The sequence below is a fragment of the Podarcis muralis genome, chromosome 10, assembly GCF_964188315.1.
Source record: "Podarcis muralis chromosome 10, rPodMur119.hap1.1, whole genome shotgun sequence".
Classification (NCBI taxonomy): domain Eukaryota; kingdom Metazoa; phylum Chordata; class Lepidosauria; order Squamata; family Lacertidae; genus Podarcis; species Podarcis muralis.
Genome location: NC_135664.1, coordinates 964,954 through 986,226, shown reverse-complemented (window position 1 = coordinate 986,226; position 21,273 = coordinate 964,954). Strand labels below are relative to the sequence as shown.

At 49.3% G+C, this 21,273-nt stretch overlaps 1 protein-coding gene across 11 annotated transcripts in view; it reads right to left on the bottom strand.

Annotated features, from left to right (window-relative positions):
* ITPR2 (inositol 1,4,5-trisphosphate receptor type 2) overlaps positions 1-21,273 on the bottom strand; it is a 364,184-nt gene that overhangs the window by 94,736 nt on the left and 248,175 nt on the right. For all 11 annotated transcript variants that reach the window (XR_013394522.1, XR_013394523.1, XM_077935647.1 and 8 more), the window contains 2 exons: positions 16,983-17,091; positions 1,514-1,701 (listed from right to left, as the gene is read on the bottom strand). Coding sequence is in view for 9 of the 11 variants with exons in the window: in XM_077935647.1 (XP_077791773.1) it covers positions 1,514-1,701; positions 16,983-17,091 (297 nt within the window). In the remaining 2 variants the exon portion in view is untranslated. The remainder of the gene's footprint in view (positions 1-1,513; positions 1,702-16,982; positions 17,092-21,273) is intronic.

Sequence of the window (21,273 nt, the reverse complement as noted above, 5' to 3'; positions counted from 1 at the left end):
TCTGTGACAGCTTTGCCAATGACCAGAGATGGTCAAAGAACATCTGGGGACCCAAGGTTGAAGAAGGTTGTCCTACAGATACCCCTGGATGCTCACAACCAGAGTGTGAAGATAATGGCCCTTCCTTGTTGCTGGTGCCTAGCAGCTTCCTCTGAATGTGGAGGTTCTGGTTCTGGATATGATTGCTAACAGCAATTTATAGACTCGCTCTCCATGAATTTGTGTAATCCCCTTTCCCAGGTCTAAATTGGATATGTCCATTGATTTCAATGGGCACATTGGATACAGCCCACAGTATTCTAAATATGGCCACACCATATTTATAATACTTTTAAGTCCTTTTCCTAATAAATCCAACACTAGGTTTTACGTCATCACCACCTCTGCACACTGAGTCAGTGTTTCAATGAGCTTTTCATCATAATCACAATGAGGTTTTTTCCTGGTGCACATACCTGGCTCAGATCACATTATTCAGACTGAAGCCTTTCTTTAAATTAATTGATTAACAAGCAGGGCTGGCACCAGACCCTCACCAACCCGTAGCACTGGAAGAAGATACAAGGCACTCTGAGGGAATGTGCATATATACATAATCAGAGAATGTGCATATATGATAATCAGAGAATGTGCATATATACATAATCAAATGTGCATATATACATAATCAGAGAAATCAAGCCCCTGTGGAATTACACTAACCTGTTTTGGTTGGACATACCATCTTCCCTGGAATTGGAAACCAATTCTGGAATTGGAAACCAATTCTGTCAACGTTCAGCAGGTGCTGACCATGCTCAGCATTTAATTGGCTGGACCATATGCCATCAATAAGCCACCTCCCCTTCCTCAGTCAAAAGAGCAAAAAACTGATAAAAAGCAACAACAGATCTGCCATGCAAGTGTGATATTTGGAAGGGCATTAGAGAGGAAAGAGCAGACGGTCTGCTAAAGCATGAGGGGAAGAGTACAGACATGCTGAGTGGTAGGGGCTGAGGGGTCTTCAGGACCCCCAAATTTTTCAAGGAGGGGGCTGGGCTCCTCCAAAATCTTGTGGCCCGCTCTGCCTCCCTGCCAATATTGCACGGGGAGGAGAAGCCAGAGCCCAGTGGCCCCACTCTGCCTCCTCCTCACGCGGGGAGGAGCAGGCTGAGTGTGGAGCCCATTTCTCACCAGGTCTGTGCGAACACCATCATTGCAGCGGCAAGATACCTGTGTGTCTGGCGAGTGAGTGCTCGGTGGGGGCGGGACATGCCACATGACATGCAACGTGACTCATCACATGACATGCCCCCACAATGGGGGGGGGGCAACTTGATGCCCTTGGAAGAGTAAAAGCCCTAGAGTGGCAGGCAATGCATGTCTCAGGAGTGAAGGCAAAGGGAAGAGAAGCTCACCTTGAAATGCATTGACTCCTGCTTGTGCATTTCTCTGTGTGCACCCTTAAGTTGTTTTCATATTTGAACAGGTTTTCAATATAGACAGAAAGAACAAAGCAATACCAAGTAAGTACCTGGATCTGTGTGTTTCCACCTTCAAGCAATGTAATCCCAAGCAGGATAGCTTCAGAGAATATCCTGTCATTTTTGGTACTAACTATGACATCCGTGACAAGTTCTGATGCGCCTTCTTTATCCAGAAGGCACTGAATATCTTGCATTGAAACACCAGACTTATCTGAATCTTGTCCTGAAAAGCTACCTGGAATAAGATAAAATAAAATAAAATAAAAGCCAAGATTCAGATACATTCATTCTGAAATCAAATCATTCCTAGGTAAGTGTAATTGCCTAATTTTCTTGTATTCAATATCTGGCTATAACACTTGTGGACACACTATTATACTAACATACTAACATAAGAGAGTGCCTGTAAGAGCTGCCCCTGGTCCCAGCTCACAGAGGACCAACGCCAGTCCGTTGTTATATTAAATAGTTTTTATTGAAGATCAGTTTCTCATTTACAGCCACGGCGCGCAGCTCTACGTCTTAAACCCTAGACCGCCGAAGCTCCGTCTGAGTCGCCTCCCCCCAGACACCAGTTTAAGACCCTAGCCTTGCTCCACCTCTTTCTCTGCTCCCTCTTCCTCTGGGTCCTCCTGTCCGCCGGGGTTTTCCCCTTTCTAGACTCTTCTGACGCTGACTCCCCCGAGTCTTCCCCCTCCCTCCGGCGGGCTTTAGGACCTGGTTCCCAATCCGGGCTTCCTGCTGTCCCGCGCGCCTGTACATTTGAACTTGGCGCGCGCGCCCAGCCTGCCACCTTCCTTCTGACCGTTATACTGCTCCTGTCACTGCTCCCCTCTTCGGGGACGCTAGCTGGGCCTGACTCCTCCTCCCTGCTTGCCGGAGGAGACGCTGACTCTGACCTATGGGACTCTTCCCCCCCACTACGCTCCGGTGGGGAAGCTGGCCCTGATTTCCAGCTACTGCTCTGGGAGTCTCCGCTGGCCCCCTGCTTCTGGTGTGTCCCCCCTGGGACCTCCCTTGCCCTGGCCATCGGCGCCCCCTTCTGGGAATCTTCTGATTCACTGGAGAGGCTCATGGAATCTCTCGGGTCACTGTCATTCTGCCCTCCGCTGCCCTCAGATTCCTCCCCCTCGCTCTCCATTTCCTCTCTCCCCTGTGCCTCTGCTCCTGAGCCCCTGACAGTGCCACTTTTTAAAATAAAAGTAATCAAATAATCAACAGATTCTAATATGAATCAGGGCTAAGCTCTAAAACACAGGAGGGAAATGAAAATGAGAGCCATTCTCAGCATGTATAAAGTGCCCTACCCCAGGAGATATGCTGACTTGAGTGTCCTTGTGTCAGGGGCTCAGGGGCTGAGCCAAAGGGGAAAGAGGAGTTGGAGAGCGAAGGGGAGGAATCTGAGGGGAGCTTAGGAGGGTATGACAGTGACCCGAGAGATTCCATGAGTCTCTCCAGCGAATCAGAAGATTCTCAGAAAGAGGCGCCCAGGGTCAGGGCAAGGGGGGCCAGCGGTGAGTCCCCAAGCGGCAACTGGAGATCAGGGCCAGCTTCCCTGCCAGAGCGTAGCGGGGGTGAAGAAACCCACAGATCAGAACCGGCATCCACTCTAGCAGGGAGAGAGAGCCAGAGCTGACCACGCCTCCGTCGGAGAGTGGAGGGGCGGAGCAGAGGTCATTTCCAGCCAGCCCCTCCGAAGGAGGAAGCAGTGACAGGAGCAGTGTAGCCGTTAGGAGGAAAGTGGCTGGCTGGGCGCGCGCGCCAAGTTCAAATGTGCAGGCGCGCGGGTCAGCAGAAAATCCGGATTGGGAGCCAGGTCCCAAAGCCCGCCGAAGACAGGGGGAGGAGTCAGAGGAATCCGCCTCCGAAGAGTCCAGGAGGGGTGGGACACCAGGGGGCAGGAAGACCCAGAGGAAAAAAGAGCAGAGGAAGAGGTGGAGCAAAGCTAGGGTGTTAAACTGGTGTAGGGGAGGGGAAGAGTTAGACGGAGCTTCGACGGTCTAGAGTTACAGACGTAGGGATGCGCGCCACGGATGTAAAACCAACAATGAACTTCAATAAAGACTTCTGTATATAAAGAGACACTGGCGTTGGTCCTTTGTGAGCTGGGACCTGAGGCACCCCTGACAGTAAGCTCCGTCTCAAGAAAAGTTTTTTTTTGCGAGCTCACGAAGATAGGAGGAGATGAATACGGAGGCGCAGGTGGCAGCACTGCAGGAGGCAGTCAGCAAGCTCTACGCCGAAGTAGCAACCTCCAGAAAGAGGGAAGAGGAAGCAGAGGCGCGCTGCAAAGATCTGCAAGCCAGGTGGGAACATTTGTACAAACAGGGACCCAGATCGGAGGGAGTTGGCCTTGGCAAGAGGGGGCTAGCATAGTCTCGCACTTCAATGGGGACCTGAAACAGTATCCCAACTTCAGAGCAGACATTGTTTTTGCGCTAAGATTGCTTCAAAAAGACTTTAGAGATGAGGAGGAGAAAGTGGGGTTCATCATAACTCACTTGCATGGGGAAGCTAAATCCTGGCTGCGCAACTTATGGCGCGAGGATGATCCCGCCCTCCGGGATTCGGACGCTTTTATAGAGGCTATGGACGCTTGTTTTCAATCAACCATAGATGTTGACGTGGCCAGAAGGGAAATGCACGGCTTGCGGCAGGGCAAGGCAACGGTGAGACAATACCACTCCCGATTTTTTGCATTGGTAAATGCACTGCGCTGGGAGAAGGACTCTGCAGCAGTGAGGGATCTGTTCTGGGAGGGGCTAAATGCTTCTGTGAAAGATGAGCTGGCCAGACCTAGCACCACAGCAGAAGTCGTCCAAAGAGCGCTTACGATAGGAGTTCGGCTGGAAGAACGCCCTTGGAGCAGGGATGAGGGTCGCTTGGCACGCACACCGGCCAGAGCACCTCCCTTCATGCCCAGGGAGACTGGACGCGCACACTCCACACCTCCTTTGGGGGAGGAGGCAGAGCCAATGGAGTTGGGTGGCGTTAAGGCTCAGACAGCGACCAGAGCCCTAACACCAGGAGCAGCCAAGACGAAAACTCCTAGAGGGAGCAGGAAGTGCTTCATATGCGACAGTGCACAGCACATGGCCAAAGAGTGTCCCCAGAGGATCCAGAAGCACACTGCAGCCTCAGCAACAGTAAGAGGAGCTTTTCAGCAGGGGGATGAGCTGCAGGGAAACGACCAAGCCTGGTTGGAATCAGAGGCACTGGGGCCCAGCCAGGCAAGTTTCTGAAGCAGTCCCCAGAGATTCTGCAGCCCACAGACCCCCTCCCGCCCAAACCAGTGGTGCAACTCACTGCATCACTCCAGTTGCCCAATGGATTCACCCTGGAAGTCCCCATTACCATTGACTCTGGTAGCAATGCAGACTTTGTGGGGGTGGACTTCATCAAGCAGCACCGCATAGCGCTTCTACCGGCCACGATGCCCCTGAACGTCGTCACAGTCGATGGCAGGAAGCTGCTAGGGGGGCAAGTGGTACAGCAAACACCACCTATGGTGATGCAAATTGGGAATCATCGCGAAGTCATCAGTTTTAACGTCACTCACCTATCAGACACGCCCATAGTGTTGGGCATGAGTTGGCTGGATAGGCACAGCCCGGGATTGGCTTGGTACCAGCGCCAATTGACCTTCGGCTCCTCCTACTGCGCGGAACATTGCATCCAGCCCAGCCAGGAGGGGGAAGGACAGGAGGATGAACCACAGCTACACCTCAGCATGGTGCAGGCGGTACCAGACAAGTACAAGGAGTTTTTGGAAGTTTTCTGCGAGAAGGAAGCTGACAAGCTGCCTCCCCATCGGCCCTACGACTGCGCGATTGACCTCCTACCGGGAGCGACGCTGCCGATGGGGAAGTTGTATTCCATGTCTGAGGACGAAATACAAGAACTCAGGGAGTTCATAAATCACAACTTGAAGCGGGGATTCATCCAAGAGTCCAAAGCAGTGGGGGGCAGTCCCGTGTTTTTCGTGAAGAAAAAAGACACGCCCCAAAAAAGATTGATAGTTGATTACAGGCTCATAAATGCCAGGACAAAGCCCACGGCTTTTCCCATGCCCAAGATCGACGACCTGCTCGCGACGGTGCGGAAGGGGAGAATCTTCACCAAGCTGGATCTACGAGGCGCATACAATCTGATACGCATAAGGGAGGGCGATGAGTGGAAGACGGCCATGTTTACGCCTTTAGGCACCTATGAATACAAAGTTATGCCGTTCGGTCTCCAAAATGGCTCCCACACTTTCCAAGCATTTATGCACCACGTGTTGGCGGGACTCCTCTACAAGAAGTGCGTTTGTTTCCTCGACGACATCCTGATCTTCTCGGAATCGCAAGCAGCGCACGAGGGAGACGTCAAGGAGGTCCTGCAGAGATTACGGGAGCACAGGCTTTACACCAAGCTGGAAAAGTGCCAGTTCGACGTGAAGGAGGTGGATTTCCTGGGTTACAAGCTGTCCGACAAGGGACTCGCCATGGACAGCGCCAAGGACCGCTCGGTGTTGGACTGGAAGAGCCCGCGCAATAGGAAGGAGGTCCAGAAGTTCGTCGGTTTCGCCAACTTCTACCGCAAGTTCATCAAGGGGTTTGCGAAGGAGACGGCGGCTATCACGGACACCCTCAGCTCCAAGAAAAAGAAGTTCACCTGGACGGACCAGGCGGAACAGTCTTTTCAGAGACTCAAGCGTCTCTTCGCGTCCGAAGAACAGCTGCTGCACGTCAACCCCGGCGAACCGCTGCGGATTGAGACTGACGCCTCAGACAGAGCGGTGGGGGCGGTCCTGTTGCAGAGAGATCCGCAAGGGAACTGGAGGCCCTGCACATTTTACTCCAGGAAGCTCAGCAAGTCGGAGCAGAACTACACAATCTGGGACAGGGAGTTGCTGGCCATTCACGCAGCCTTCAAAGCGTGGCGGCACTTCCTCATTGGAGCCAGACACACCGTGCAAGTCCGCACAGATCATAAGAACCTGGAGTACTGGCGCACGGCTAGGTTCCTGAACCAGAGACACATCCGCTGGGCGGAGTTCTTTGCGGATTTCGACTTCAGGATAGAATACATCCTGGGAGACAACAACGTCATGGCAGATGCACTATCCAGGAAGCCGCAGTATCTCGAGGAAGCGGCACCGGCGGCGGCCAAGCACATTTTCGCACCGAAAGCGTGGGCGTGCGCTTCAGCTACAGTGGACCTGGACGCGGTGCGTCGCGCGCTGCAGACGGACTCGTTCGCACGAGCCAAGATAGAGGAGGTGCAAAGAGGCATGGCGAAGGACGGAGAGTTCCAGATACGCGACGGCCTACTCCTCCACAAAGGGGCGCTCTATGTGCTGGGAGACGACCTCCGCGCGAAAGTCCTGCAGCAGTTACACGACGCACCCAGCGCTGGGCATTTCGGCAATTAGTAGCCAGAGACTTTTGGTGGCCGAAGATGAGGGGTGTAGTTGAGGATTACGTCGCTCGGTGTGACACATGCCAAAGGGCCAAACCAGTACACAGGGCACCGACGGGACTGCTGGAACCGCTTCAGACGCCGTTTGAACCGTGGGAGAGAGTAGCCCTGGACTTTGTCACAGATCTGCCCAGCTCGAGAGGCAAAACAGCGGTGCTCGTGGTCATAGACCTGTTCACCAAGATGGCGCATTTCATTCCTTATGCGAAGGTGGCCACGGCGGAATAAACCGCCAAGCTGTTCATAGACCACGTGTTCAGGGTTCACGGCTTGCCGAGATCCATCCTCTCCGACCGGGGGCGCCAGTTCGTCTCGAGTTTCTGGCACAAGCTCCTGGGCATCCTGAACGTCAAGATCAACTTAGCGTCGGCACGACACCCGCAGACCAACGGGCAGGCGGAGAGGGTCAACGCCATCATGCAGCAGTACCTGCGATGCTACGCGAATCAACAACCCTCGACCTGGGTGGACTACCTACCGCTGGCCGAGTTTGCTTACAACAACACGAAGCACGCGTCTACAGGGGTGACGCCGTTCTTCGCCAACAATGGGCGGCATCCCAGAACCTTCCCGGGTTTGGAGACGAAGGGGGAGGGGGAGCCACAGGGGGCAGAGCACTTGGCAGCAGAGTTGCAGGAGGTCCACGAGCAACTCCGAAGGAACTTAGAACTAGCAAAACAAGCCTACAAAGTGCAGGCAGACAGGCACAGGAGAGTCGGGGAAGACATCCAGGTGGGGGACTGGGTATGGTTAGCGGCCCAGGCAGTGCCAGCCAGAACGTTAGCTAAGAAGAAGCTTGGACACAAGCAGCTAGGGCCTTACCAAGTCGAGGCACAAATCAACCCAGTAGCTTTCCGGTTGACCCTTCCGGAGGGTTCCAGAATGCACCCGGTCTTTCATAGGTCGGTGCTTACACCCTACAAGGCACCACACAGGTTTCAGGCGCCAGGGAACGCACCAGACCCACGCAGAAAATCACCCACGGGGGGGAGTCACAAAGGGCGACACCAATCAACAAGGTCACGGAGATTTTGGACTCGAGATGGGGGGAAGAGGGAGTTGAATATCTCCTCGCCGAGGAAGGTACCCCGGCCAGCGCCAACAGGTGGGTACCGGACTATGCCCTGGAGGAGCGCTATCTCAAAGACGAGTTTCATGCACTCTTCCCACACAGACCTATGCCGGCAGATTATTTCGACGATTGGCTTTTCACACCCACACTTTCAGCCAGCACGTTCCAGGGGTTCTCATCAGCTGAGGAGACGCCACCGGAATGGAGCACCCCAAGGGGATCTTATTCGGGGGTCGACACCGACCGCTCCTATTGGTGGGACGATCAACCGGAGGTGGGGTGGAGACGGGAACTGCAAGAGGGGCCCGGACACGCAGCACCACCCGAGGTACCGGAGGGTGAGTTGGACATGGACGTGTTGGGAGAGGGTTTTGGGTTTGAGCATGAATGCAAAGAGATGGAAGCGGAGGAGATCGACGTTGACGAGTCCAGTACGGAATGGGCAGATCCAACTGGAGGACTGCAAGACAGGGGCACCGAACAGTATCCAGCACTCGCCCCCAAAGCACGGGAGCACCCGGAACCCACGCCCGGAGAGGGGGAGGGGGAAGGGGGGCTTCGAGGGGGGGATGGATGTCAGGGGCTCAGGGGCTGAGCCAAAGGGGAAAGAGGAGTTGGAGAGCGAAGGGGAGGAATCTGAGGGGAGCTTAGGAGGGTATGCCAGTGACCCGAGAGATTCCATGAGTCTCTCCAGCAAATCAGAAGATTCTCAGAAAGAGGCGCCCAGGGTCAGGGCAAGGGGGGCCAGCGGTGAGTCCCCAAGCGGCAGCTGGAGATCAGGGCCAGCTTCCCTGCCAGAGCATAGCGGGGGGGAAGAAACCCACAGATCAGAACCGGCGTCCACTCTAGCAGGGAGAGAGAGAGAGCCAGAGCTGACCACGCCTCCATCGGAGAGTGGAGGGGCGGAGCAGAGGTGATTTCCAGCCAGCCCCTCCGAAGGAGGAAGCAGTGACAGGAGCAGTGTAGCCGTTAGGAGGAAAGTGGCTGGCTGGGCGCGTGTGCCAAGTTCAAATGTGCAGGCGCGCGGGTCAGCAGAAAATCCGGATTGGGAGCCAGGTCCCAAAGCCCGCCGAAGACAGGGGGAGGAGTCAGAGGAATCCGCCTCCGAAGAGTCCAGGAGGGGTGGGACCCCAGGGGGCAGGAAGACCCAGAGGAAAAAAGAGCAGAGGAAGAGGTGGAGCAAAGCTAGGGTGTTAAACTGGTGTAGGGGAGGGGAAGAGTCAGACGGAGCTTCGACGGTCTAGAGTTACAGACATAGGGATGCGCACCACGGATGTAAAACCAACAATGAACTTCAATAAAGACTTCTGTATATAAAGAGACACTGGTGTTGGTCCTTTGTGAGCTGGGACCTGAGGCACCCCTGACACCTTGTTTTTTATTTAAAATTCTAAATCCCTGTGGTCCACAAATATGCTTTAGATTTACTAATGAAGAATGCATGTTCAAGAAATCTTAACAGAGGGCAACAGCTGAAGGAGGAGCAAAAGGGTTTTCTTGTGTGTGTGTTTGTGGCTGATTAGCTGCTCTCCCTGTGCAAAGGCCAGAGGGGGCAGAGTTTCAGTTGAGTCAGGTGATTAGCTGTGGGAGGAGCTTATCAGAGCTTGCAGGGCAGCAGCTGAAGGAGGAGCAAAAGGGTTTTCTTGTGTGTGTGTGTTTGTGGCTGATTAGCTGCTCTCCCTGTGCAAAGGTCAGAGGGGGCAGCTCTTGGAAGCAACAGAGAACACCGTCTCCACCAAGGAGGAGGCAGGGGACACCCCTGAGAAGGAGGCTAGTTCACCAACACAGGTGCCAGATATATGGAGAAACGTGACTCAAAGAAGTAGGAGGCCCAGGGTTCCCTCTGATTGTTTAGAAATACACACTCACTTTGAAGTCCTCTCCGCTAGCATGGAAGACGAAGAACAGACTCCATTTGAGGATCTCTCCCTCATTACAGTCGATCAGGTATATGAAGACGAACAGCAAAGTCAGTCCTCAGGGAATGTGCAGGCGACCTTGGAACGGACAGCTCACGGAAGAACCCCGACCAAACCTAAGAGGAGGCGTGTAGTGGTGATAGGGGATTCCCTACTGAGGGGAACAGAAGCAGTGATCTGTGGGCCTGACAAGATGTCTCGGGAAGTGTGCTGTCTCCCCGGGACTAAGATCCAAGATGTAACTGAACGACTGCAAGGAATCATAAAACCCACTGACAAATACCCCTTCCTCTTGGTTCATGTGGGAACCAATGACACTGCAAGCAATAGCCTCCAGAAGATCAAAAGAGACTACGAGGCTCTGGTCAGGAAATTGGAGCAATTAAATGCGCAAATTGTCATCTCATCTGTCCTCCCAGTTGAACAACGTGGCCCAGGGAGAGAGGGGGAAATAGTGGAAGTGAACAGCTGGCTTCGCAAATGGTGTAAACAGGAACGGTTTGGATTCTTAGATCACGGACTGCAGTTTCTTGAAGATGGACTTCTGGCAAGCGATGGGCTGCACCTCACAACGGTTGGGAGGAATGTTTTTGCCAAAAATCTCAGAAACCTCATCAGGAGGGCTTTAAACTGACTAATGTGGGGGAGGGAGACAGTGCTCCTGAAGGTAGGAGTCTATCAATTGATGAAGATGATCATCCAAATGTCATAGACCAAATGGAGCAAACAGCATGCAGACCTAGTGGTGGGAGGAAAAAATCCTTAAATAAGAGACACGGGGGAATGATTAATGGACTTCAATGTCTGTACACTAATGCGCAAAGCATGGGAAATAAACAAGATGAGCTTGAGCTCCTGGTACAGCAAACTAAATATGACATAATAGGCATCACTGAAACCTGGTGGGATAAGTCCCACGATTGGAATGTAATAATGGAGGGATACAATCTATTTCAGAGAAACAGACCAGACAAGAAAGGAGGAGGAGTGGTGTTATATGTCAGGGATGTGTATACCTGTGAAGAGATCCAAGATTTAGAACCTCAAAGCCAAAGTGAGAGCATATGGGTCAAAATTAAGGGAGAGAAGAATAACAGAGACCTCATTGTGGGAGTTTACTATAGATCCCCAAGCCAAAAGGAGGACATAGATGATGCCTTCCTGGAACAGATGGCCAAGAATGCAAAAGGAAGGGAGATAGTAGTAATGGGGGACTTCAATTACCCAGATATTTGTTGGATGTCAAACTCAGCCAAGAGCATAAGGTCAAACAGATTCCTCACTGGCCTTGCAAACAACTTCATTGTCCAGAAAGTAGGAGAAGCAACAAGAGGAACAGCCATTTTAGATCTGGTCCTAACCAATGTTGATGACCTGGTTAGTGGGGTAGAAGTGGAAGGATCATTAGGCGCGAGTGATCATGCTCTTCTGAAGTTTACTATACAGCGGAAAGGAGCAGCCAAGCATACTAGGACTCAATTTCTTGACTTTAAGAAAGCCGACTTCATAAAACTTAGGGAAGTGCTGGGTGAGATCCCATGGACAGTAATACTAAAAGGAAAGGGAGCTCATGATGGCTGGGAGTTTGTTAAGAGGGAGATAGTAAAAGCACAACTTCAGGCAATACCAATGAGAAGGAAACATGGAAGGTGCCTAAAGAAGCCAGGGTGGCTATCTAAAGAACTTTTAACTGAGTTAAGATTAAAAAAGGATGTGTACAAAAAATGGAAAAGGGGGGAAACCACCAAAGAGGAATTCAAACAAATAGCCAGCACGTGTAGACACAAAGTCAGAAAAGCTAAAGCACAGAATGAACTCAGGCTTGCTAGAGAGGTTAAAAGCAACAAAAAAGGCTTTTATGGGTATGTCCGTAGCAAAAGGAAGAACAAAGAACCAGTGGGGTCACTCAGAGGAGAAGATGGTGAAATGCAAACAGGGGACACAGAAAGGGCTGAACTCCTCAATGCCTTCTTTGCCTCAGTCTTCTCCGATAAAGAAAACAATGCCCGACCTGAAGAATTTGGAGCAAATGATTCAGCAGAGGAAACACAGCCCAGAATAACTAAGGAGATAGTACAAAAATACTTGGCTAGTTTAGATGTATTCAAGTCTCCAGGGCCAGACGAACTGCATCCAAGAGTATTAAAAGAACTGGCAGATGTGATCTCAGAACCACTGGCAGTCATCTTTGAGAATTCCTGGAGAACAGGCAAAGTCCCGGCAGACTGGAGGAGGGCAAATGTTGTCCCTATTTTCAAAAAGGGGAAAAGAGAGGACCCAAATAATTATCGCCCAGTCAGTCTGACATCAATACCAGGGAAGATTCTGGAGCAGATCATTAAGCAAACAGTCTGTGAGCACCTAGAAAGGAATGCTGTGATCACCAATAGTCAGCATGGATTTCTGAAAAATAAGTCATGTCAGACTAGCCTGATCTCGTTTTTTGACAGAATTACAAGCTTGGTAGATGAAGGGAACGCAGTGGATGTAGCCTACCTTGATTTCAGCAAGGCATTCGACAAGGTGCCCCATGATATTCTTGTAAAGAAGCTGGTAAAATGCGGACTTGACTATGCTACCACTCAGTGGATTTGTAACTGGCTGACTGACCGAACCCAAAGGGTGCTCATCAATGGTTCCTCTTCATCCTGGAGAAGAGTGACTAGTGGGGTGCCACAGGGTTCTGTCTTGGGCCCGGTCTTATTCAACATCTTTATCAACGACTTGGATGATGGACTCAAGGGCATCCTGATCAAATTTGCAGATGACACCAAACTGGGAGGGGTGGCTAACACCCCAGAGGACAGGATCACACTTCAAAACGACCTTGACAGATTAGAGAACTGGGCAAAAACAAACAAGATGAATTTTAACAGGAAGAAATGTAAAGTGTTGCACTTGGGCAAAAAAAAATGAGAGGCACAAATACAAGATGGCGACACCTGGCTTGAGAGCAGTACATGTGAAAAGGATCTAGGAGTCTTGGTTGACCACAAACTTGACATGAGCCAACAGTGTGACGCGGCAGCTAAAAAAGCCAATGCAATTCTGGGCTGCATCAATAGGAGTATAGCATCTAGATCAAGGGAAGTAATAGTGCCACTGTATTCTGCTCTGGTCAGACCTCACCTGGAGTACTGTGTCCAGTTCTGGGCACCACAGTTCAAGAAGGACACTGACAAACTGGAACGTGTCCAGAGGAGGGCAACCCAAATGGTCAAAGGCCTGGAAACGATGCCTTATGAGGAACGGCTAAGGGAGCTGGGCATGTTTAGCCTGGAGAAGAGGAGGTTAAGGGGTGATATGATAGCCATGTTCAAATATATAAAAGGATGTCACATAGAGGAGGGAGAAAGGTTGTTTTCTGCTGCTCCAGAGAAGCGGACATGGAGCAATGGATCCAAACTACAAGAAAGAAGATTCCACCTAAACATTAGGAAGAACTTCCTGACAGTAAGAGCTGTTCGACAGTGGAATTTGCTGCCAAGGAGTGTGGTGGAGTCTCCTTCTTTGGAGGTCTTTAAGCAGAGGCTTGACAACCATATGTCAGGAGTGCTCTGATGGTGTTTCCTGCTTGGCAGGGTGTTGGACTCGATGGCCCTTGTGGTCTGTTCCAACTCTATGATTCTATGATTCTAACAGTTGAAGGCACAACTAAACTGGATTGAGTAACTGTAAGTATCCATCTTTTCTGGGGTGGGGTGGGGGCAGACCATAGCTCCGTGGTAGTGTACATTTTTTGCAAAGCATGCACTCTGGAGCAGAGGTGGACAAACAGTCTGACTTGTAGCTTCCTGTCCCTCACTTTTCCTTTAGAACGTAAGAGGGGCTTTGCAAGATCAAGGAAATGTTTACCTCAACTGGCTTTCTTTGTTAGAAGATCAGCTACCAGCACAGGTGCTGCTATGGGATCCATCAGAAATAGGTCTATGCTCCTCCAAGAGATTGTTGTAAACTTTTGACCTAACCAGCCTCTACTTTAACTGCCCCATGTCCTGTAAATCTAATGTTAGTGGCAAGGTCAAGGCTGTGTGCATTCTGCCACTGTACAAAACCAAAGCATGCTGGATGCAGAATTCAACTTCCCGGGGATTTCAGCTTTTATTTTATTTTATTTTTAAAAATAAAGTAGTCATTAGTCTCACTTAAATCAATAAGTTTTATGCTAGTTGTGACTAATTGCTGCTGCACTGTGCTCCAAGTTTCTAGCCTTCATGGCTTTGCAGAGAGGCCTGAAAATATATGAAAAATGTCATAAAGATTTTCAGTGTTCAGGAAGCAGGGGCTTCAATGGCCACCAAATAGTTTCCCCCACTTTACTGGGAAATAACATAAATATGAATTAAGCAAAATAATTAAAACATCGAAATTGGCTTAACATGTTTAGTTTACAGAGGTCACAAATTTTAGTTTTGTCTTCTTGCAAAATTAGTGCAATTTTTGTATCAACACAATTAAGTTCGTTTATAAATTTGTTCCTGCCTTGGTAATGGACTGGATGAGAGCCAACAAACAGAAGCTCAATCCAGTTAAGACTGAGGCACTGTTAGCGAGGGGTTCCCTAGACCAGATGGGTGGGAGGTCACCTGCTCTTGATGGAGCGGGTACACAGCTTGAGGGTCCTCCTGGATCCTTTGCTCCCACTTGAGGCTCAGGTGGCCTCAGTGGCCCGGAGTGCCTTCCATCAGCTTCGGCTAGTGGCTCACCCTATCTGGGATATCCTAACTACTGTTGTCTATGCTCTGGTAACCTCAAGGTTAGATTACTGCAATGTGATATACATAGGGCTGCCTCTGAAGATGGTTCAGAAACTTCAGGTACTGCAGAATTCAGTGGCAAGGTTGCTCACCGGAGCAAGATGGCTTGAGCATATTACACCAATCCTGGTTCGACTGCACAAGTTATCAATTCGTTTCTGAGCCCAATTCAAAGTGCTGGTTTTGACCTATAAAGCCTTAAACAGATCAGGACTGCAATACTTCTTTCCATATGAAACTACCCAGTCCCTGAAAATGATCTGAGGCCCTTCTTCATATGCCTCCTTCTCGAGAGGTGCAGAGGGTGGCAACACAAGAACGGGCCTTCTCTGCAGTGGCTCCCCATCTATGGAATGCTCTCCCCAGGGAAGTTTGCCTGTTGCCTTCTCTCCAGGCAAAAATGTTAGTTTTTAACCAGGCCTTTGGTTGATTTGATTGACATCCTATGTCTTTTTAAAATGTGTGGGGGGGGGGTTAGTTGTTTTTATTTTGATTATGTCTTTTGTGGTTTTATATTTGATTTTAGTCTGTGACCTGCCCTGAGTCCTCCTGGTATATAAATTCAATAAATAATAATAAGTACATTTAGGCCAAAATCCAGTGTGGCACTGAGGGTGCTTAAGCCTGCTGAAATCAATGGACTTGAGTATGCTGCACTCTCTGTTGGAGGGTGACATTGATTTTAAAATTAATCTTTTTTTTTTAAAAAAAAATAATTTTTATTAACAGGCCAATCACATCACATTATCCATATCCCATTAGTTCCAAATTATACAGCCAAATTTTAAATTTTGTTGGGGGTACCCATACATCAAGCTCCGCATGAGTCCAAAACAGGCATCACTTGTCTTACTGCTTTAATTAGACAGTTCTATCCAGTTTGATCCGGATAGTCCTTTGTTACTTCCTTTCTCTTCTTGTTGTTATCGTATGTTCCTTTCTTTGCGATCTCTGATGATTTTCACAAGCAGGTTGAAAACTGGCATTCTGTGTGGGTTTTGTACTCTTCCAAAAATCATATCGGTCAGGGACAGCCTCTGTACAACGCTTCCATAAACAAAATTAATCTCCGGTCTGTCCTTTATTTTTCTCAGGCTTACCAAATAAATCAAATGAATCAGGGGGCTCTGTCAGGTCAAACTTGCATTCCAACATTCCTTCTCATTCGAACGATCCTGATTCTCCTCCCCCTGTCCTTCTTTCTCCAGCAAGCCTGTCTTGGCAAGATGCCATTTTTTAACTGCGTCATAAAATTTTTCCTCTTTCTCACTGTTCACCAGTCTTCTCTCCTGTTGCAATGCATCCCACACAGTTCTTAAAATCCTGCCTATGATTCATAAAAACGCGACGATCTTGTTTCTATCTGGGGTGAAGGGTTATTAATATCACATCGTGCAAAGAAAAAAAGAGTTTTTTCCTCCACCCCCCCCCCTCGTTCCAAACATACAGTCTCCTTGTGGTGATTCATCAGAAGATTTACTTATCCATCCGTCACTCCTAGTCGCAGAGATCCATTAATCAGCAGTCTTATCTGTCAAGCTTTACTTGATGTATGTGCTTTCAGCTTCATTTCCAATCATATGTTTCCAATTATAATTCCGAGCTGAAGCAACTAGCACGTGCTAATTGGAATCGGCGTCAGGAGGATCTGACTTCACCAAGGGCCTGTGCCAGGTGTTCGGCACCCCCATCTCTCGGATCAGGGGGTGCATTGTGAACACCGCTGGCAGGACAGTGCCCCCCCCCCCATATCCAGGGGGGGGGGGAGGCTGCATACTTCCCATAGCAGTCCCTTAATACCTTGTATGGGTCAGAGAGATGTTATTGTCGGCCATCTTCCAACGCGCCACCTGGTGGCCCCGATTTTAAAAATAATCTTAGTGCTGAATGCACTAAGTTCTGTGTAAGGCTTTCAGGTCAGGCCAGGCCAGGTCAGGTCAGGTCAAAGCTAAGCACTTTAACCCTGTAATCTGATACCTTACTTATCTGAAAGTAAGTTCCACACTGTGTGTGCAACCCTTCACACTCCAGGAACTAAATCCCATTGAAGTCAATGGGGGTCAAAACTAAGCAGACATGTACAAGATTTCACAGAACATATTTGGTTTCCTGCACTGAATCAAGCCACAGTCCCCCTTGGTTTCAATAGGAGAGTTACTTTCTCTCATGGAAATCAAAGGATGTGTATGCTTGATTTTTCAAATTGCATTTTTCCTTGCTTGAGACATATTCCATTTTGAACAGAAATAGTTTCTTATTGTAGATGTTCAACAACTTATTTGTTAATTATAATTATTTACCGTACCTCCTCCTTGCATTGCTTTGCTGTAGTTGCTGGACAGAGGACCGTTGACACTGGTTCCATAGTCACCTTTAAAATAGCGATTGAGAAGTATTTTCCTCAGGTTGCTACCCTTTAAGAAGATAAAAACAGTAGGGAAAGTCACAGCTTTTGGTAAACACACCAGTAAGTAGTTTCATAGTCTTGGCTCTTTTGTTACCAGTGGCTCAGCAGTAGAACATCTGCTTTGCATGCAGAAGGACCCCATCCCCATCCCAGCATTTCCAGGCAGGGCCTGGAATGTCTCCTGTCTGAAACTCTGGAGAGCTACTGCCTGTCAGCATAGACAATACGGAGCTAGATGGACCAAAAAATGTGACTCAAGATAAGGCAGCCCCCTATGCTTTTTTCATGCTCAGAATCCACAGGAAGATCTAATTCCTCCCATTCATATGCACCTAGTCACATACAGCCAGGAGGTGCATATATGAGCTATGAAAGAGGGAGGGTAGAGGAGCTGCTTCAGGTTGTGGCAGATGTTCTTCTGGAGACACCTAGTCTGGTGGTCCCTGGGGATTTTAACAACCATGCCAACATGACCCTACAAGGGGCTGCTCAAGACTTCATGGAAAGCATAGCCTCCATGGGGCTGCTCCTGGCCCTACTCTTAGCCGCAGACATGCCTTAGATCTGGTGTTTAGCTCTTTGGGCATGAGTTTGTTCAATTAAGTGGAACAAAAGAAGTGTCATGGTTAGATCACTTCCTGGTGCAACTAGACTTCTCAGTGACCTTCCCCGATGCAGGGAGGTGGGACCGATTTGAATGGTCTGCTCTCACCACTTAGTGGATCCAAATGATTTTCAGAGAGTGGTAGGGGATATATTATCCCGTGCTGATGGCCTCTCAGCTGATTCCCTGGTGGTACACTGGAATGCGGAGTTAACCAGAGCTAATGACTGTCTGGGTAGGATTGGCAAGGATCAAGAAGACAGGTGATTGGTTTCACTCATCCAAGCAGCCTATCCACATTCTCTGAGATAACTTTATCTGCAGAAAAACTTTACAAAATCATTGCAGGAGATCTTGGGGCCCTCACTACAGTGATTTTGCTCAGATTCAGAAAAGGGTAGACTCCACCGTGGTGCAAGGCTGTGGAGGGAGAATGCCAGAGCTCTGTCTAGTCAAGTTATATGGGATCAATTTCAACCTGTTACCTCTGAGGATGTGCTGCTTGGACAAGTGAAACCAATCACCTGCCTTTTTGATCCTTGCCCACCCTGGCTCATAAAATCGATCCTTGCCCATCCAGGCCCACTTAAAGAAGAGGTTATTAAAAAAATATCTTTGGGCCAGGCATTATAGCCAATTATTGCCCAGTCTCAAATCTTCCATTCCTGGGCAAGTTGATTGAGTGGGTGATCACTGAACAACTCCAGGCATGTCTGGAGGATGCAGACCATTTGGATCCCTCCCAATCAGGATTCAGACCCCATCATGGGACTGAAACCACCTTGGTATCGCTGGTTGATTATCTCAGTAGCGGAGGAACCCTCTCCGGCACCTGGGGTGTGGCAGCCCATACGGACTGCGCACGCGCGGCATCCCATACAGTCTCCATGCGAGAGGCAGTCTGTACAGATGCCCATATGGAGGGTGTGCAAGAGCAGCAGCCTGTACGGACTGTGCACGCCCTTGGCTGCTCTATAGCTGGAGGGAGGCAGGGGCCATCTTGTCACACACACCCCAGAGTGGCACCCGGGGCAGTCCGCCTCCCACTTTGTACAGCCCTCGATGATCTCCAGCAGGCTAGGAACAGAGGTGAAAGCTGTTTCTTGGTTCTGCTGGATCTCTCAGTGACTTTTGATACCATGGTATCAAACTATGGTATCCTTCTGGACTGTCTAGAAGAGTTGGGAGGCGCGGGCATTGTTATGCACCTTCCTCCTGGGCTGTGTCCAGAAAGTGGAGTTGGGAGATGAGTGTCCGAACCCCTGGACACTCACTTGTGGAGTGCCTCAGCGCTCTGTCCTCTCCCGCAAGCTTTTTAACATCTAAATGAAGCTGCTGGGAGAGATCATCAGGAAGTTTGGGCTGGGTGTTCACTAGTATGCGGATTATACTTAGCTCTACCTCTCCTTTTAACTGAAACCAGTGAAGGTGGTGAATGTCCTGTGTGACGTTCTATGATTCAATGATACTCTGAGTAGGACTTGGACGCCTATACATCCCACATGCCTCTGCATGAACAAAGACTGCACCCTAGTGGTTTTTAACCCTGGGGTGCCTTGAATGATGGTCAGGGTACCGCAGGTAACACCAACCTCTGTCCCTCTTTCCTTCCCTCCCTCCTCTGATGCCCTCTCATGTCTCTGCTTCCCAAAGGCTGGCACAGCTGTTTATTGCAGCAGCCCTGGCAATAAGCTCCACTGGCGAATGGTGCCTTTGGGAGGCACCTTTCTTTGGGGAAGAGGGAAGGGGTAGCTCACAGACCAGGGGTGGCAGCAGCAGGGGAGGAGAGAGGAGGCTGAGGGAACACTCTGCAAGGGAGGGTGTTTGGAAAAGGTGAGAGGCTGCCAGCTCTGCGGGCAAGGGGTGACATAACTGGGCTCCTGAGCCCCACAGGGGAGCCGCAGAAAGAACGGAGTTGGCTTAGGGAGCCATGGACTCAAAGAGGCCAAAAACCTCTGCTGTACCCAATAACAGTGGTCTTCAACTGATGGGCCATGGCCTGATCCAAGGTGGGTTGCAACAGTAGCTAAGCAAATTAATAACAATGACAATGAGAAAGCAAACATACATCATGTTCATCTCAATGCTTTTATTCACATTTAGGAACACAAGTTCTCCCCATCTGCTGGTCACAGTGACTAGAATGACGTCTATAACACTTAGCATTATATGTGTGTGGAATGTAAATAGCGCTCAGCTGACTTGAAGTTCTTATGTAACAACAGTAGGAGACATAGTATAGCTTTGAAGAGACGGTATAAGAGTCTTATTGTTACCCATTAATACCATTCTTTTGTCTCTGACAATAGTTGCAAGGAATATAAACAAAGGCTCAGGGAAGCAACAGTAATTTATATGTGGTTTTAAAGAATTTTAAGAAACATGCTCATTGACAGCAAGGGACAAATATTTCTAGGAGGAAAATAATGTTTCAGCGTAAGTCAAGAAGAGGAAATAAAAATTTTTACCCCTGCATTCAGTTTTATTATATTCTAGTTGTTTCAAGGAGGGGACTGCCCTCTTGATTTTGTAAGATTCCCCCCCCCCCAAGGGGATATATATCAAGTCATCCTGGCTATACAGACACATATTTGAGTTTGTTAGATATTCTCTGTGAGCTACAATATACAAAAGGAAGTGTATCCTCTCTCACAATTGAAATCAAACATGTTTAAATGCTGTTGTGTACCTTGTACCTCACACCATACTTGTATTTTCTTGGCAAGGGGGCCCGCAGCTTGAAAAAATTATCGGAATCTAGGGCCTGTTTTGGTGAGTTACGTCAAAGAGTGTATGCTCAAACATTTTCAAGGCTATTAATGGCAGGAAGTATACAACTTCCTGGTATAAATAAGGGCTTTCTGCCCTTGCCTGTTCACTAGAACAGACCCTGCTGTGCTTATGGTTCCAGCTTCCTCCTACATCTAGATCTAGTTTCTTTATGTTCCCCTGCCTAGATTTGAAGACAGACACCCATTGTCAAAACCTTTGCTTCCTCTGTTTTCTCTAAATGTTGACAATTTGATTGAAGGACCTGTGCAAGAGCATTGTGGATACAGACACCCATTGTCAAGCCCTGCCACTCATTTTTTCCCATTCCTCTGTTGTCTTCCCCAAATGCTGAAACACTGATTGTATGCAACATGGGGCAGGGACCTCTGCATTGTAGGGAGTAGCCCAGGAGTCCTAGGATCTTTTTTTTTTTTCAGCAAAGGCATGGAAGGGACAAAAGATATCAGGTCCAGTAAATTTTCCCCCCTTTGTGTGTGTGTGTATGCACTTGTGCCAGCAGGACCTCAGCCAAAGCTGCCCTGGCTGGTGCAGCCTAGGGAGAAGCTGCATCATAGAATTATAGAGTTGGAATAGACCACAAGGGCCATCGAGTCCAACCCCCTGCCAAGCAGCAAACACCATCAGAGCACTCCTGACATATGGTTGTCAAGCCTCTGCTTTGTTGTTGTTGTTTAGTCGTTTAGTCGTGTCCGACTCTTCGTGACCCCATGGACCAGAGCACGCCAGGCACCTCTGTCCTCCACTACTTCCCGCAGTTTGGTCAGACTCATGCTGGTAACCTCGAAAACACTA